This window comes from Oncorhynchus keta, chromosome 13, assembly GCF_023373465.1.
Source record: "Oncorhynchus keta strain PuntledgeMale-10-30-2019 chromosome 13, Oket_V2, whole genome shotgun sequence".
In the NCBI taxonomy this organism is placed as follows: Eukaryota; Metazoa; Chordata; class Actinopteri; order Salmoniformes; family Salmonidae; genus Oncorhynchus; species Oncorhynchus keta.
Window position 1 is genome coordinate 49,599,767 of NC_068433.1, and position 16,446 is coordinate 49,616,212.

Sequence of the window (16,446 nt, forward strand, 5' to 3'; positions counted from 1 at the left end):
TGGCACCGAGACACTGAAAAACAGCTTCTATTCCAATGCCATCAGACTGTTAAATAGCCATCACTAGCTCATTAGAGACTGCTGCCTTATATACATATACTTGAAATCACTGGTCACTTTAATAATGTTGACATATTTTGCACTACTCATCTCATTCAGTATGTATATACTTTATTCTATTTGACTATGGTGTGCCGACATGCTCGTCAGCTATTTTACTTTAAATGTGTGTGTGTTGTGTGTATTGTTGTGCAATTGTTAGACATTACTTGTTAGCTATAACTGCACTGTTGAAACTAGAAACATAAGCATTTCGATACACCCGCAATAACATCTGCTTGATGTTATGGATTAAACATGATCTCCTCCATAACATCATGAGAGACAAGAAGCTTGATGAGAAACCTTATGCAGTGTCTACAGAATACTCATCTACAGTTGAAGTCGGAAGTTTACATACACCTTAGCCAAATACACCTACACTCAGTTTTTCACAATCCCTCACATTTAATCCTCGTAAAAAGACCCTGTTTTAGGTCAGTTAGAATCACCAGTTTATTTTAAGAATGTGAAATGTCAGAATAATAGCAGAGAGAAGGATGTATTTAAGCTTTTATTTCTTTCATCACATTCCCAGTGGGTCAGACGTTTACATACACTCAATTAGTATTTGGTAGTATTGCCTTTAAATTGTTTAACTTGGGTCAAACTTCAACAAGCCTCCCACAATAAATTGGGTGAATTTTGTTGCTTCAATATATCCACACAATTGTCCTACCTCATGATCTATTTTGTGAAGTGCTCCAGTCCCTCCTGCAGCAGAGCACCTCCACAACATGATGCTGCCTCCCCCGTCCTTCACGGTTCTTCTGCTTGCAAGCCTCCCCCTTTTTCCTCCAAACATAACGATGGTCATTATGGCCAAACAGTTCTATTTTTGTTTCATCAGACCAGAGGACATTTCTCCAAAAAGTATGATCTTTGTCCCCAGGTGCAGTTGCAAACCGTAGTCTTGCTTTTTTATGCCGGTTTTGGAGCAGTGGGTTCTTCCTTGCTGAGCGGCCTTTCAGGTTATGTTGATATAGGACTCGCTTTATCGTGGATGTAGATACTTTTGTACCCGTTGACTCCAGCATCTTCACAAGGTGCTTTGCTGTTGTTCTGGGGTTGATTTGCACTTTTCGCACCAAAATACGTTCATCTCTAGGAGACAGAACGCGTCTCCTTCCTGAGCGGTATGACGGCTGCGTGGTCCAATGGTACTTGCGTACTATTGTTTGTACAGATGAACGTGGTACCTTCAGGCATTTGGAAATTGCTCCCAAGGATGAACCAGACTTGTGGAGGTCTACAATTTTGTCCTGAGGTCTTGGCTGATTTATTTGGATTTTCCCATGATGTCAAGCAAAGAGACACTGAGTTTGAAGGTAGGCCTTGAAATACATCCACAGGTACACCTCCAATTGACTCAAATTATGTCAGTAAGTCTTTCAGAAGCTTCTAAAGCCATGACATAATTTTCTGGAATTTTCCAAGCTGTTTAAAGGCACAGTCAACTATGTAAACTTCTGACCCACTGGAATTGTGATACAGTGAATTATAAGTGAAATAATCTGTATGTAAATAATTGTTGGAAAGATTACTTTGGACATCTACTTTGTGAATGACACAACTGACTTGCCAAAACTATAGTTTATTAACAAGAAATGTATAGAGTGGTTGAAAAACGAGTTTGAATGATTCCAACCTAAGTGGATGTAAACTTTCGACTTCAACTGTATATGCATTGTTGCCAATACAACATAAACATGACTAAGTATTGAATCTCTTTTGACTGTTTCAGTCTAAATGCTATGTAGGAGCAGTGCTACACACATACACACAATCCATTAGTAGGCCAACGCTCTTGAAATGCAGTGCTGGAGGGCTAGCTAGATAGTCTCCCAGCTCAGTTGACTAAAACTGGCATGGTTTTACAATAAATAGGCCTTAACCATGGTGCCCGCCTGCCTGCTGAGATTCAGGTGCTGATTACAGAATGGCGCTGCCAAGGTTCAATCTGAGACCACCCTCCGCTGAGACAGGCGGCTGCAGGAGGCCAGGTTCATCCCTCCAGCCAAATCATGAAGCTAGATCATCCATTACTGAACCCAGCCAGACCAACCAGAGAGTCAGCAGCTGCTGGAGAAGAAGCGGAGGCAGAGAATGAAGACAGAAGAGTCAAATGCCAATGTATTTTAAGGATTGGAAGGAATCTACTGGTTGTGTCTATTGGACGTATTCACAAATTTGTAAAGTGAGATTTGAACCAGATCTGTGGATATCTCGTAGCTGGTTTTACCAGGTGGCATGGCCAGGAAACATAGACGATTCCGTGTGTTATTGGACCGGTAGGCTGGGGTGGATGAAGAATATCTCCCTGTGAGAGGGCGGGAGGGACACCAGGTAAGAGATTGGGGACTGGGTCAGGGGGGGTTACTCACAGGGTATGGTGCGGAGGTAGAGGTTGTCTCTAATGATCTGCTGGAGCTCGTGGTCCACTGAGGCCTTCTGGAAGCGCAGGTTGAGGTAGTGACGCAGGTCCTTGTCTATGACGCCCCCTGGAGGAAAAGACCAATAACAACTCGGTAAGGCCTAAGAGCAGGTGTCATGGTCAGGGCCAGGAGTTTGTCCTGATCACGTGACCAGCCGTACGTTTTTCCTGTGGTCTGGAAAAACTCAACAGTCAAACCCAGGATGTCACAATAGACAATATTAGCATATTATGCAAAAACAAACACCAAAGCATGGACCAGTGTGAGCTCTATCAGTCAATCAATCACATTTATTTAGAAAGCCCTTTTTACATCAGCAGTTGTCACAAAGTACTTATACAGAAACCCATCCTAAACCCCCAGAGAGCTGGCAATGGAGATACAGAAGCACGGTTCTATCGGTTCAACATCTGTCAACACAGCCGTTGGATTGGGAGTGAGGGTGTTAATTGGTGAATGAGGCAAACATGTGTTGAGAAAAATGTCTACACATCTAGACATAAATACGTAATGAGGTCTCTGGGGGGGTCTTTCTCTCCCCCTCCCTCCTTCTCCACTTCTCCCCCCATCGCAATTATGAATGGGCTAAAGCTCGCCCACTCTAAATGTGCCTCCTCAGCAGGATGGAGGGAGGGAACGAGGGAGGGGTCGAAGGGGAAGGAGAGAGGGAGGCAACGGCAAAGCTCCAGGGAGAGAGCGAGCGAGAGGGCTGGAATGGGCACAAGTCTCACCGATACTCCACATTTGTACTACTACCATTCACTGTGTCTCCCTGTCTGTCTGTCTGTCTGTCTGTCTGTCTGTCTGTCTGTCTGTCTGCCTGTCTGTCTCCCTGTCTGTCTCCCTGTCTGTCTCCCTGTCTGTCTGTCTCCCTGTCTGTCTGTCTGTCTCCCTGTCTGTCTGTCTGTCTGTCTCCCTGTCTGTCTGTCTGTCTGTCTCCCTGTCTCCCTGTCTGTCTGTCTCCCTGTCTGTCTGTCTCCCTGTCTGTCTGTCTGTCTGTCTCCCTGTCTGTCTGTCTGTCTGTCTCCCTGTCTGTCTGTCTGTCTGTCTCCCTGTCTGTCTGTCTGTCTCCCTGTCTGTCTGTCTGTCTGTCTCTCCTGTCTGTCTGTCTCCCTGTCTGTCTGTCTCCCTGTCTGTCTCCTGTCTGTCTCCCTGTCTGTCTGTCTGTCTGTCTCCCTGTCTGTCTGTCTCCCTGTCTGTCTCCCTGTCTGTCTGTCTGTCTGTCTGTCTGTCTGTCTGTCTGTCTGTCTGTCTGTCTGTCTGTCTGTCTGTCTCCCTGTCTGCCTGTCTCGCTCTGCATGTCTGTCTGACCCCATATATTCCACTATTGTACCATCACACAATCCCACCTACACCACATACAGTGTTGACATACACCCACTCCACACACACAGCCTGCAACCACAGGAGATTGGTGGCAGCTTCATTTGGGAGGACAGGTTTGTGGTAATGGCTGGAGTGGAGTATTTCCATGTGTTTGATGCCATTCCACTCGCTCCGTTCCAGATGTTATTATGAGCCGTCCTACCCTCAACAGCCTCCTGTGCCTACAATATCCTCTTGAAATATCCTCCATCACAAGCAAACCAAGAGAGCACACATCCTCGAACCAATGGAATTCCCACTGAAACAGGATGATTGAATGGACTCGTCATTTCCATTGATAATGATAGGAGGGAACCAGAGAGAAATGTGCCCCTAACCTTCAGCAGACACTAAAAGACAGTGATTTGGCCCAACGCCTGGCAATGCTTAGGTCCTCTATCTCATCTTTCAGACCCCAAGGCAACGACATTCAAGCGTTCCGTCTGTTGGAGAGCATGCGCACTGACAGACACAACGCAATCTCAATCTGTCGGCCAGAGAGCATTTTATAACGAGCGTCGAGAAGTCAGAGGAATTCATAAATAACCTACTTTTGAAGAACAAGTTGATCTGCCGACCACATCGGAGGAATGTTTTTTCTACCGCGTTCTCCTTTCTCCCTCTCTCTCGCACCACAACAACATTGTAAACATGAATTTGTAATCAAAACCCCCTGAATGGGGTCAGAAATAAAATCCTGTTCTGCCAAGGAAACAAAACAACCCAACCAGCCAATTGACATCAGCATGAGAAAAGAGACTATGCCATGTTAATCCACACAGTAAAAAACAGACTGAGACATGCATCATTCAGTGCAAAAACACACACACGCACACACACGCACACGATACCTCGTCCCCCCTCTTCCCCCCACACACATACCTAAATTCACCGACGACACACAGTAAAATGCACCTCTTGCACGACGGCTCTCACAGTTGCGTGTTATTGGCAGCCAGCTGTGTCAGTGTCCGTTCTCCACAGGTACATATATCTCCACAAAGAGCCCAGCCAGCAGCAGCCTCTTCCAGGCTCACAGTCAGTACAGCAGTGAAGAAACCCCTGTCCTCCAGTCCCACTCACTGTGTCTGTCTGTCTGATCCACACCACCTCTCCTGGTGCTGTTCATTTCATCCACGGATGGGAGAGGAAGGGGAGATGAGGCAGGAGAAAGAACGAGAGAGAGAAAGAGAGAGTGTGTGTGTGTGAGTGAGAGAGAGGAGGAGAGAGGGAAGGGGGGGTGCGACAGTTGGGAGGCAACAAAGGAAGCAGGCTCCGGCGGTGTGGACCTATCACAATAAGATCCCTCTTCGTCTGTGGGATTCTAAAGTCCACCGGCTCCCCCTGTCTGTGGCTGCTGGTAGCGCAGGGCAGAATATTTTTTTTCTTCCATGCCATCCTGGGTGCTCTGTACTTTGACAGCCCAGTGAATAATAATGTCAGCCTTCTGCCCGCCTCCCAGAGCAGATGCCCCTCACTGGCACCACGTGACCCGTCTGTGACCCTGCGTCATTGCTCGTGACACATGAAAAAAAAAAAGAAGCTGTCTGGCCCACAACATGGGCTAAATGTGATGGTGCCAAACAAAAGCTGTCATCTGATTGAATAAAAACAACATGAGCTGTGGCCAGTAATTACTGTGTATTTACACTGCGCTGTTGTATGATGGGACAAACAAACAGAATGTAAGCAGAACACTGGTGTCAGCACTTTCTCTGAACTCATTTGTCCAATCTCCCTCTAACTCTCTCCCTTGCTCTATCTGCCATTTTTCACTCTCTCTCCTTCTCACTCTCACACACACAAACGCGCACCAACACACACACCAGATAAGGACAATAATCTGCCACGTACTTCAGTAGATAGACATGGAGGGCAGGTGGATTCACTTCCAATGTCACTGAACATTCACCTAACATTAAAACAGCATTCCTTACTATGAGCAGCACACAGATATGATCTTCTTTCAGTGTGATTCCTGATGGAATCTTGAATGGGGACAAGATACCAGGGCTGACCCTTGGGGACTGGAGGACTGTGTAAGGACTCTTAAGGACTGAAGAGTCTGCATCCTATAAACTTCACCTCTACATATTGGGCTGTTGAGTGTGTGACCTTCAAATAACCCACTTCCAGGAGGAGGATGGTAAAGTAGGTCTTCAGTTAGGTGCACTGCAATAGCAGGTGAGTGTCCTCTCTATGGCCCAGGGCTGGTGAAGGATGACACAGCCGTGTGTGTGTGTGTGTGTGTCATGAGCGTGCCATGTAAGTGTGTGTGAGTGTTTGTGTATGTGTGTGTGTGTGCGTGCGTGCGTGCGTGTGTGTCTGTGTGTCTGTGTGTCTATGTGTGAGAGTGTGTGTGTGTGTCTGTGTGTCTGTGTGTGTGTGTGTGTGTGTGTGTGTGTGTCATGAGCGTGCCATGTAAGTGTGTGTGAGTGTTTGTGTATGTGTGTGTGTGTGCGTGCGTGCGTGTGTGTCTGTGTGTCTGTGTGTCTATGTGTGAGAGAGTGTGTGTGTGAATCAATGCGGTGTATGAGGAGGTCACTACAGCGTTCAGTCCTCTAGTGATGAGATCAGTGTGGAGTATCTCTCTCCAATGGGATGAGGCCATTTCTCATCCCACTCATTCTGCGCTATCATGACACGCCTGACAAGTGAGGAGGAAGGGGGGATGGGCGGAAGAGAGGAGCAGGAGAAAGGGAGGACAGGAGATATGGACAGAGAATGACAGTCAGTGCTACAGTAGTACTGAGGTAATACAGCAGCAGTAGTACTGAGGTAACAGCAGCAGTAGTAGTACGTAGGTAATACAGCAGAAGTAGTACTGAGGTAATACAGCAGCAGTAGTACTGAGGTAACAGCAGCAGCAGTACTGAGGTAACAGCAGCAGTAGCAGTACTGAGGTAACACAGCAGCAGTAGTACTGAGGTAACAGCAGCAGCATTAGTACTGAGGTAACAGCAGCAGTAGTACTGAGGTAACAGCAGCAGTAGTACTGAGGTAACAGCAGCAGTAGTACTGAGGTAACAGCAGCAGTAGTACTGAGGTAACAGCAGCAGTAGTACTGAGGTAACAGCAGCAGCAGTAGTACTGAGGTAACAGCAGCAGTAGTACTGAGGTAACAGCAGCAGTAGTACTGAGGTAACAGCAGCAGTAGTACTGAGGTAACAGCAGCAGTAGTACTGAGGTAACAGCAGCAGTAGTACTGAGGTAACAGCAGCAGTAGTACTGAGGTAACAGCAGCAGTAGTACTGAGGTAACAGCAGCAGTAGTACTGAGGTAACAGCAGCAGTAGTACTGAGGTAACAGCAGCAGTAGTACTGAGGTAACAGCAGCAGCAGTAGTACTGAGGTAACAGCAGCAGTAGTACTGAGGTAACAGCAGCAGTAGTACTGAGGTAACAGCAGCAGTAGTACTGAGGTAACACAGCAGCAGTAGTACTGAGGTAACAGCAGCAGTTGTACTGAGGTAACAGCAGCAGTAGTACTGAGGTAACAGCAGCAGCAGTAGTACTGAGATAACAGCAACAGCAGTAGTGCTGAGGTAACAACAGCAGCATTAGTACTGAGGTAACAGCAGCAGCATTAGTACTGAGGTAACAGCAGCAGTAGTACTGAGGTAACAGCAGCAGTAGTACTGAGGTAACAGCAGCAGTAGTACTGCGGTAACAGCAGCAGTAGTACTGAGGTAACAGCAGCAGTAGTACTTAGGTAACAGCAACAGTAGTACTGAGGTAACAGCAGCAGCAGTAGTACTGAGGTAACAGCAGCAGCAGTAGTACTGAGGTAACAGCAGCAGCAGTAGTACTGAGGTAACAGCAGCAGTAGTACTGAGGTAACTGCAGCAGTAGTACTGAGGTAACACCAACAGTATTACTGAGGTAACAGCAGCAGTAGTAGTATGAGGTAATACAGCAACAGTAGTACTGAGGTAACAGCAGCAGTAGTGCTGAGATAACAACAGCAGCATTAGTACTGAGATAACAACAGCAGCATTAGTACTGAGGTAACAACAGCAGCATTAGTACTGAGGTAACAGCAACAGTAGTACTGAGGTAACAGCAGCAGTAGTACTGAGGAACCAGCAGCAGTAATACTGAGATAACAGCAGCAGCAGTAGTACTGAGGTAACAGCAGCAGTAGTACTGAGGTAACATCAGCAGTAGTACTGATGTATTAGCAGCAGTAGTACTGAGGTAACAGCATCATCAGCAGTACTGAGGTAACAGCAGCAGTAGTACTGAGGTAACAACAGCAGCGGTACTGAGGTAACAACAGCAGTGGTACTGAGGAACCAGCAGCAGTGGTACTGAGATAACAGCAGCAGCGGTACTGAGGTAACCGCAGCAGCGGTACTGAGGTAACAACAGCAGTGGTACTGAGGAACCAGCAGCAGCGGTACTGAGGTAACAGCAGCAGTAGTACTGAGGTAACAACAGCAGTGGTACTGAGGAACCAGCAGCAATAGTACTGAGGTAACAGCAGCAGCGGTACTGAGGTAACAACAGCAGTGGTACTGAGGTAACAGCAGCAGCGGTACTGAGGTAACAACAGCAGTAGTACTGAGGTAACAGCAGCAGTAGTACTGAGGTAACAGCAGCAGTAGTACTGAGGTAACACAGCAGCAGTAGTACTGAGGTAACAGCAGCAGTAGTACTGAGGTAACACCAACAGTAGTACTGAGGTAACAGCAGCAGTAGTACTGAGGTAACAGCAGCAGTAGTAATGAGGTAATACAGCAACAGTAGTACTGAGGTAACAGCAGCAGTAGTGCTGAGATAACAACAGCAGCATTAGTACTGAGGTAACACAGCAGCAGTCGTACTGAGGTAACAACAGCAGCATTAGTACTGAGGTAACAGCAACAGTAGTACTGAGGTAACAGCAGCAGTAGTACTGAGGTAACACAGCACCAGTAATACTGAGGTAACAACAGCAGCAGTTGTACTGAGGTAACAGCAGCAGTAGTACTGAGGAAACATCAGCAGTAGTACTGAGGTAACAGCAGCAGTATTACTGAGGTAACAGCAGCAGTAGTACTGAGATAACACAGCGGCAGTAGTACTGAGGTAACAACAGCAGCATTAGTACTGAGGTAACAGCAGCAGTAGTACTGAGGTAACAGCAACAGCAGTACTGAGGTAACAGCAACAGTAGTACTGAGATAACAACAGCAGTAGTACTGAGGTAACAGCAGCAGCAGTACTGAGGTAACAGCAGCAGCAGTACTGAGGTAACAGCAGCAGTGGTACTGAGGTAACAGCAGCAGCGGTACTGAGGTAACAGCAGCAGCGGTACTGAGGTAACAGCAGCAGCGATACTGAGGTAACAACAGCAGTGGTACTGAGGAACCAGCAGCAGTGGTACTGAGATAACAGCAGCAGCGGTACTGAGGTAACCGCAGCAGCGGTACTGAGGTAACAACAGCAGTGGTACTGAGGAACCAGCAGCAGCGGTACTGAGGTAACAGCAGCAGCAGTAGTACTGAGGTAACAACAGCAGCAGTAGTACTGAGGTAACAGCAGCAGTAGTACTGAGGTAACAACAGCAGTGGTACTGAGGAACCAGCAGCAGTAGTACTGAGGTAACAACAGCAGTGGTACTGAGGAACCAGCAGCAGTAGTACTGAGGTAACAGCAGCAGTGGTACTGAGGAACCAGCAGCAGTAGTACTGAGGTAACAACAGCAGTGGTACTGAGGAACCAGCAGCAGTAGTACTGAGGTAACAACAGCAGTGGTACTGAGGTAACAGCAGCAGTGGTACTGAGGTAACAGCAGCAGTGGTACTGAGGTAACAGCAGCAGTAGTACTGAGGTAACAGCAGCAGTGGTACTGAGGAACCAGCAGCAGTAGTACTGAGGTAACAACAGCAGTGGTACTGAGGAACCAGCAGCAGTAGTACTGAGGTAACAGCAGCAGCGGTACTGAGGTAACAACAGCAGTGGTACTGAGGTAACAGCAGTAGTACTGAGGTAACACAGCACCAGTAATACTGAGGTAACAACAGCAGCAGTTGTACTGAGGTAACAGCAGCAGTAGTACTGAGGAAACATCAGCAGTAGTACTGAGGTAACAGCAGCAGTATTACTGAGGTAACAGCAGCAGTAGTACTGAGATAACACAGCGGCAGTAGTACTGAGGTAACAACAGCAGCATTAGTACTGAGGTAACAGCAGCAGTAGTACTGAGGTAACAGCAACAGCAGTACTGAGGTAACAGCAACAGTAGTACTGAGATAACAACAGCAGTAGTACTGAGGTAACAGCAGCAGCAGTACTGAGGTAACAGCAGCAGCGGTACTGAGGTAACAACAGCAGTGGTACTGAGGAACCAGCAGCAGTGGTACTGAGGTAACAGCAGCAGCGGTACTGAGGTAACAGCAGCAGCGGTACTGAGGTAACAACAGCAGTGGTACTGAGGAACCAGCAGCAGTGGTACTGAGATAACAGCAGCAGCGGTACTGAGGTAACCGCAGCAGCGGTACTGAGGTAACAACAGCAGTGGTACTGAGGAACCAGCAGCAGCGGTACTGAGGAAACAGCAGCAGCAGTAGTACTGAGGTAACAACAGCAGCAGTAGTACTGAGGTAACAGCAGCAGTAGTACTGAGGTAACAGCAGCAGCGGTACTGAGGTAACAGCAGCAGTGGTACTGAGGTAACAGCAGCAGCGGTACTGAGGTAACAGCAGCAGCGGTACTGAGGTAACAGCAGCAGCGGTACTGAGGTAACAGCAGCAGCAGTGGTGGTACTGAGGAACCAGCAGCAGTGGTACTGAGGTAACAACAGCAGTGGTACTGAGGAACCAGCAGCAATAGTACTGAGGTAACAACAGCAGTGGTACTGAGGTAACAGCAGCAGTAGTACTGAGGTAACAACAGCAGTAGTACTGAGGTAACAGCAGCAGTAGTACTGAGGTAACAGCAGCAGTAGTACTGAGGTAACACAGCAGCAGTAGTACTGAGGTAACAGCAGCAGTAGTACTGAGGTAACACCAACAGTATTACTGAGGTAACAGCAGCAGTAGTAGTACTAAGGTAATACAGCAGCAGTAGTAATGAGGTAATACAGCAACAGTAGTACTGAGGTAACAGCAGCAGTAGTGCTGAGATAACAACAGCAGCATTAGTACTGAGGTAACACAGCAGCAGTCGTACTGAGGTAACAACAGCAGCATTAGTACTGAGGTAACAGCAACAGTAGTACTGAGGTAACAGCAGCAGTAGTACTGAGGTAACACAGCACCAGTAATACTGAGGTAACAACAGCAGCAGTTGTACTGAGGTAACAGCAGCAGTAGTACTGAGGAAACATCAGCAGTAGTACTGAGGTAACAGCAGCAGTATTACTGAGGTAACAGCAGCAGTAGTACTGAGATAACACAGCGGCAGTAGTACTGAGGTAACATCAGCAGTAGTACTGAGGTAACAGCAGCAGTATTACTGAGGTAACAGCAGCAGTAGTACTGAGATAACACAGCGGCAGTAGTACTGAGGTAACAACAGCAGCATTAGTACTGAGGTAACAGCAGCAGTAGTACTGAGGTAACAGCAACAGCAGTACTGAGGTAACAGCAACAGTAGTACTGAGGTAACAACAGCAGTAGTACTGAGGTAACAGCAGCAGCAGTACTGAGGTAACAGCAGCAGCAGTACTGAGGTAACAGCAGCAGCAGTACTGAGGTAACAGCAGCAGTGGTACTGAGGTAACAGCAGCAGTAGTACTGAGGTAACAGCAGCAGCGGTACTGAGGTAACAACAGCAGTGGTACTGAGGAACCAGCAGCAGCGGTACTGAGGTAACAGCAGCAGTAGTACTGAGGTAACAACAGCAGTGGTACTGAGGAACCAGCAGCAATAGTACTGAGGTAACAGCAGCAGTAGTACTGAGGTAACAGCAGCAGTAGTACTGAGGTAACAGCAGCAGTAGTACTGAGGTAACAGCAGCAGTAGTACTGAGGTAACAGCAGCAGTAGTACTGAGGTAACACAGCAGTAGTACTGAGGTAACAGCAGCAGTAGTACTGAGGTAACACAGCAATAGTAGTACTGAGGTAACAGCAGCAGTAGTACTGAGGTAACAGCAGCAGTAGTACTGAGGTAACACAGCAGCAGTAGTACTGAGGTAACAACAGCAGCATTAGTACTGAGGTAACAGCAGCAGTAGTACTGAGGTAACAGCAGCAGCAGTACTGAGGTAACAGCAGAAGTAGTACTGAGGTAACAGCAGAAGCGGTACTGAGGTAACAGCAGCAGCAGTAGTACTGAGGTAACAACAGCAGCAGTAGTACTGAGGTAACAGCAGCAGTGGTACTGAGGAACCAGCAGCAGTAGTACTGAGGTAACACAGCAGCAGTAGTACTGAGGTAACAACAGCAGCATTAGTACTGAGGTAACAGCAGCAGTAGTACTGAGGTAACAGCAGCAGCAGTACTGAGGTAACAGCAGCAGTAGTACTGAGGTAACAGCAGCAGCGGTACTGAGGTAACAGCAGCAGCAGTACTGAGGTAACAGCAGCAGTGGTACTGAGGTAACAGCAGCAGTAGTACTGAGGTAACAGCAGCAGTGGTACTGAGGAACCAGCAGCAGTAGTACTGAGGTAACAGCAGCAGTGGTACTGAGGAACCAGCAGCAGTAGTACTGAGGTAACAACAGCAGTGGTACTGAGGAACCAGCAGCAGTAGTACTGAGGTAACAGCAGCAGTGGTACTGAGGAACCAGCAGCAGTGGTACTGAGGTAACAACAGCAGTGGTACTGAGGTAACAGCAGCAGCGGTACTGAGGTAACAACAGCAGTAGTACTGAGGTAACAGCAGCAGTAGTACTGAGGTAACAGCAGCAGCAGTACTGAGGTAACAGCATCAGCGGTACTGAGGTAACAGCAGCAGCGGTACTGAGGTAACAACAGCAGTGGTACTGAGGAACCAGCAGCAGTAGTACTGAGGTAACAGCAGCAGTGGTACTGAGGAACCAGCAGCAGTGGTACTGAGGTAACAACAGCAGTGGTACTGAGGTAACAGCAGCAGCGGTACTGAGGTAACAACAGCAGTAGTACTGAGGTAACAGCAGCAGTAGTACTGAGGTAACAGCAGCAGCAGTACTGAGGTAACAGCAGCAGCGGTACTGAGGTAACAGCAGCAGCGGTACTGAGGTAACAACAGCAGTGGTACTGAGGAACCAGCAGCAGCGGTACTGAGGTAACAGCAGCAGTAGTACTGAGGTAACAGCAGCAGCAGTACTGAGGTAACAGCAGCAGTAGTACTTAGGTAACAGCAGCAGTGGTACTGAGGTAACAGCAGCAGCAGTAGTACTGAGGTAACAACAGCAGCAGTAGTACTGAGGTAACAGCAGCAGTAGTACTGAGGTAACAGCAGCAGCAGGAGTTCTGTAGCAGAGAGAGATCCTGGACTTAGACAAATACATGCACATAAACATGCTGAAGCAAAGGCAGACACACACTGTCCACAGTATCAGAGAAATACAGAACATGCATAAACATTACAATATGTGCAAGGGAACCTGTAGGCATATCTACATACATCACAAAATGTCTCTTAAGTTTAACCTTGACAGAAACCACTCAGGTTATTAATTTCTCTGTAGGCTATCTAGAGGCAGTAGTGTTTTAGACACAGATAGAAAAGGTCACCAGTCGCCTTCAGTTGACCAAACACCTCGAGAAACCAATATATGTGAGAAACAACTGTTCTCCTTCCACAGCAGAGTAAAGTATGGAGTCTGAGCCTGTGGTAAGCAGGTGTCATGTAAGGCCCTGGAGAGGGAACAGGCTGTGGAGTCTAAAAGTGAGGAGGGAGACAGCTGTTCCCCTCTGGGAGTTGTGAGCTCAGAGAGGTGCCTCGTATGCTACATCATTTAGACTAGCCTAGCGTTACCAGCATGAGAGGTGCCTTTTAACCACGGCTAGCGTAGCCTATCCTGGCGCTGACTATATACCAGCCTGTTGTGTTCAGCTCAGGTGAAACCACTCAACAGTCCTCAAAAGTAGCTGTGACTGAATCCTGCAGAGATCACTGCAGGCACCGTTTCATCCTGGCATCTATTATGTAATGCTGAACACATAAAAAGTCATGGTGAATAACAGATACAGGTTTCTATAGAGAGCCTTGATGAGACAGTACTTCTCTTAAAATCACTGGGAAATGAACAAGGTGTGCATACTAAAGCTCAATCATACAAAAATACAATCTCTCTCTCTCATTCACACACGTGCACACAAACACATGCATTCATACACACACAGCAGAAGAAAGGTGGATCTACACATTGGTGCATAGATCATTTGCATGGCTTGTCAGTGAGACGGGAGAAGGCTACCACAAAGATGCCAGTGGCATGGGCCAAGCACCCTGCTCCTCACGCAGCCTGAACAGCTTCTGTTCTCAACAACACCATTCAGTCTGCTGTCAATGTGTATGATGCACTGGATATCGCCCCACACACCCCAGGGCAGCAAGAACACACACACACTGTGCAGTAATGACTGCTCTTTGTGTGTGTGTGTGTGTGTGTGTGTGTGTGTGTGTGTGTGTGTGTGTGTGTGTGTGTGTGTGTGTGTGTGTGTGTGTGTGTGTGTGTGTGTGTGTGTGTGTGTGTGTGTGTGTGTGTGTGTGTGTGTGTGTGTGTGTGTGTGTGTGTGTGTGTGTGTGTGTGTGTGTGTGTGTGTTTCTTTGTGTTATAAAGAGAGGGGTGTTAGCAGACAGCTGTTTATATAATTAGCCTGTAATTAGAGGGCTGCGGTCGTCTGAAACCACAGCAGTTCCACCAGGCACACTCATTTAGCTGTCTAAAGAGCACACTGTCAACAACATGACATCAACACTTTATGTGGGTTGATACCAGTGGCGATTTTAACATGTAAATCTTGGTTGGGAAAACCCCCCCAAAAATGTGTTTTGATGCATGCCAGCAAAGCCACTACACAACATAACACTAAACAATACATTAATTGGACTATAACGGTGACAAACCGTGCCCACAAACTGTTCGGGCGAACATAAAGCTGTCACAACAGCAGAGTCCCGACACCTTACCACTGCTACACCTGGCTATCAGCGGAGCCTTGTCTGGCAGCAAAATAGTTCATTCAGCCTCATTTACTGCCTGATATGGCTTAAACAAATGTGGTTTCTACTGACAATTGAGATGTACAAACTATTGCATAAGGGTGTCCGGATCCCTCCGGTACCGATTCTCATTCTGTACACCAGTTCCGGAGGTCCAAGTCACCGGCTTTCTAGGCTTCACTGAACGGGATTCATTAGCATCAACCCCGGACTGTCTTGTCTGATTACACACATCTGGTTCCCATTTCCCCTGATTAGTATGTTATATATGTGCCCTCTGTTCCCTCTGTCTTTGTCGGTTATTGTTCCCATGTCCGTTGGTGGTGTGAGTGCCTATGCGTTGGTGCATCCGTTATGCTATGGGCTATTTACACTGCTCAAAAAAATAAAGGGAACACTAAAATAACATGTCACATGTGCTCAGTGTGAACCTGCGTTCATCTGTGAAGAGCACAGGGCGCCAGTGGCGAATTTGCCAATCTTGGTTTTCTCTGGAAAATGCCAAACGTCCTGCATGGTGTTGGGCTGTAAGCACAACCCCCACCTGTGGACGTCGGGCCCTCATATCACCCTCATGGAGTCTGTTTCTGACCGTTTGAGCAGACACATGCACATTTGTGACCTGCTGGAGGTCATTTTGCAGGGCTCTGGCAGTGCTCCTCCTGCTCCTCCTTGCACAAAGGCGGAGGCAGCGGTCCTGCTGCTGGGTGGTTGCCCTCCTACGGCCTCCTCCACATCTCCTGATGTACTGGCCAGTCTCCTGGTAGCGCCTCCATGCTCTGGACACTACGCTGACAGACACAGCAAACCTTCTTGCCACAGCTCGCATTGATGTGCCATCCTGGATGAGCTGCACTACCTGAGCCACTTGTGTGGGTTGTAGACTCTGTCTCATGCTACCACTAGAGTGAGTGACCAAAACATCAGCCAGGAACCATAGGAACTGAGAAGTGGTCTGTGGTCATCACCTGCAGAACCACTCCTTTATTGGGGGTGTCTTGCTAATTGCCTATCATTTCCACCTGTTGTCTATTCCATTTGCACAACAGCATGTGAAATTTGTGTGGACAGTTTGAATTCACAGAAGTTTCTCCACCTCTCTGTTTATCCCTCTCGCTTTGTCTCTACCTATTTCTCCACTTCTCTTTCTCTCTACCTGTTTCTCCACTTCTGTTTCTCTCTACCTGTTTCTCCACCTCTCTGTTTCTCCCTCTCTCTTTCTCTCTACCTGTTTCTCCACCTCTCTGTTTCTCTTCACCTGTTTCTCCCTCTCTCTTTCTCTCTACCTGTTTCTCTACCTCTCTTTCTCTCTACCTGTTTCTCCACCTCTCTGTTTCTCCCTCTCTCTTTCTCTACCTGTTTCTCCACCGCTCTGTTTCTCCCTTTCTCTTTCTCTCTACCTTTTTCTCCACCTCTCTTTCTCTCTACCTGTTTCTCCCTCTACCTGTTTCTCCACCTCTCTGTTTCTCC

General features: G+C 47.5%; 1 protein-coding gene across 44 annotated transcripts in view; it reads right to left on the reverse strand.

Annotated features, from left to right (window-relative positions):
* LOC118370752 (membrane-associated guanylate kinase, WW and PDZ domain-containing protein 2-like) overlaps positions 1–16,446 on the reverse strand; it is a 168,557-nt gene that overhangs the window by 53,785 nt on the left and 98,326 nt on the right. For all 44 annotated transcript variants that reach the window (XM_052460563.1, XM_052460555.1, XM_052460541.1 and 41 more), the window contains exon 3: positions 2,484–2,600. In XM_052460563.1, the coding sequence (XP_052316523.1) occupies positions 2,484–2,600 (117 nt within the window). The remainder of the gene's footprint in view (positions 1–2,483; positions 2,601–16,446) is intronic.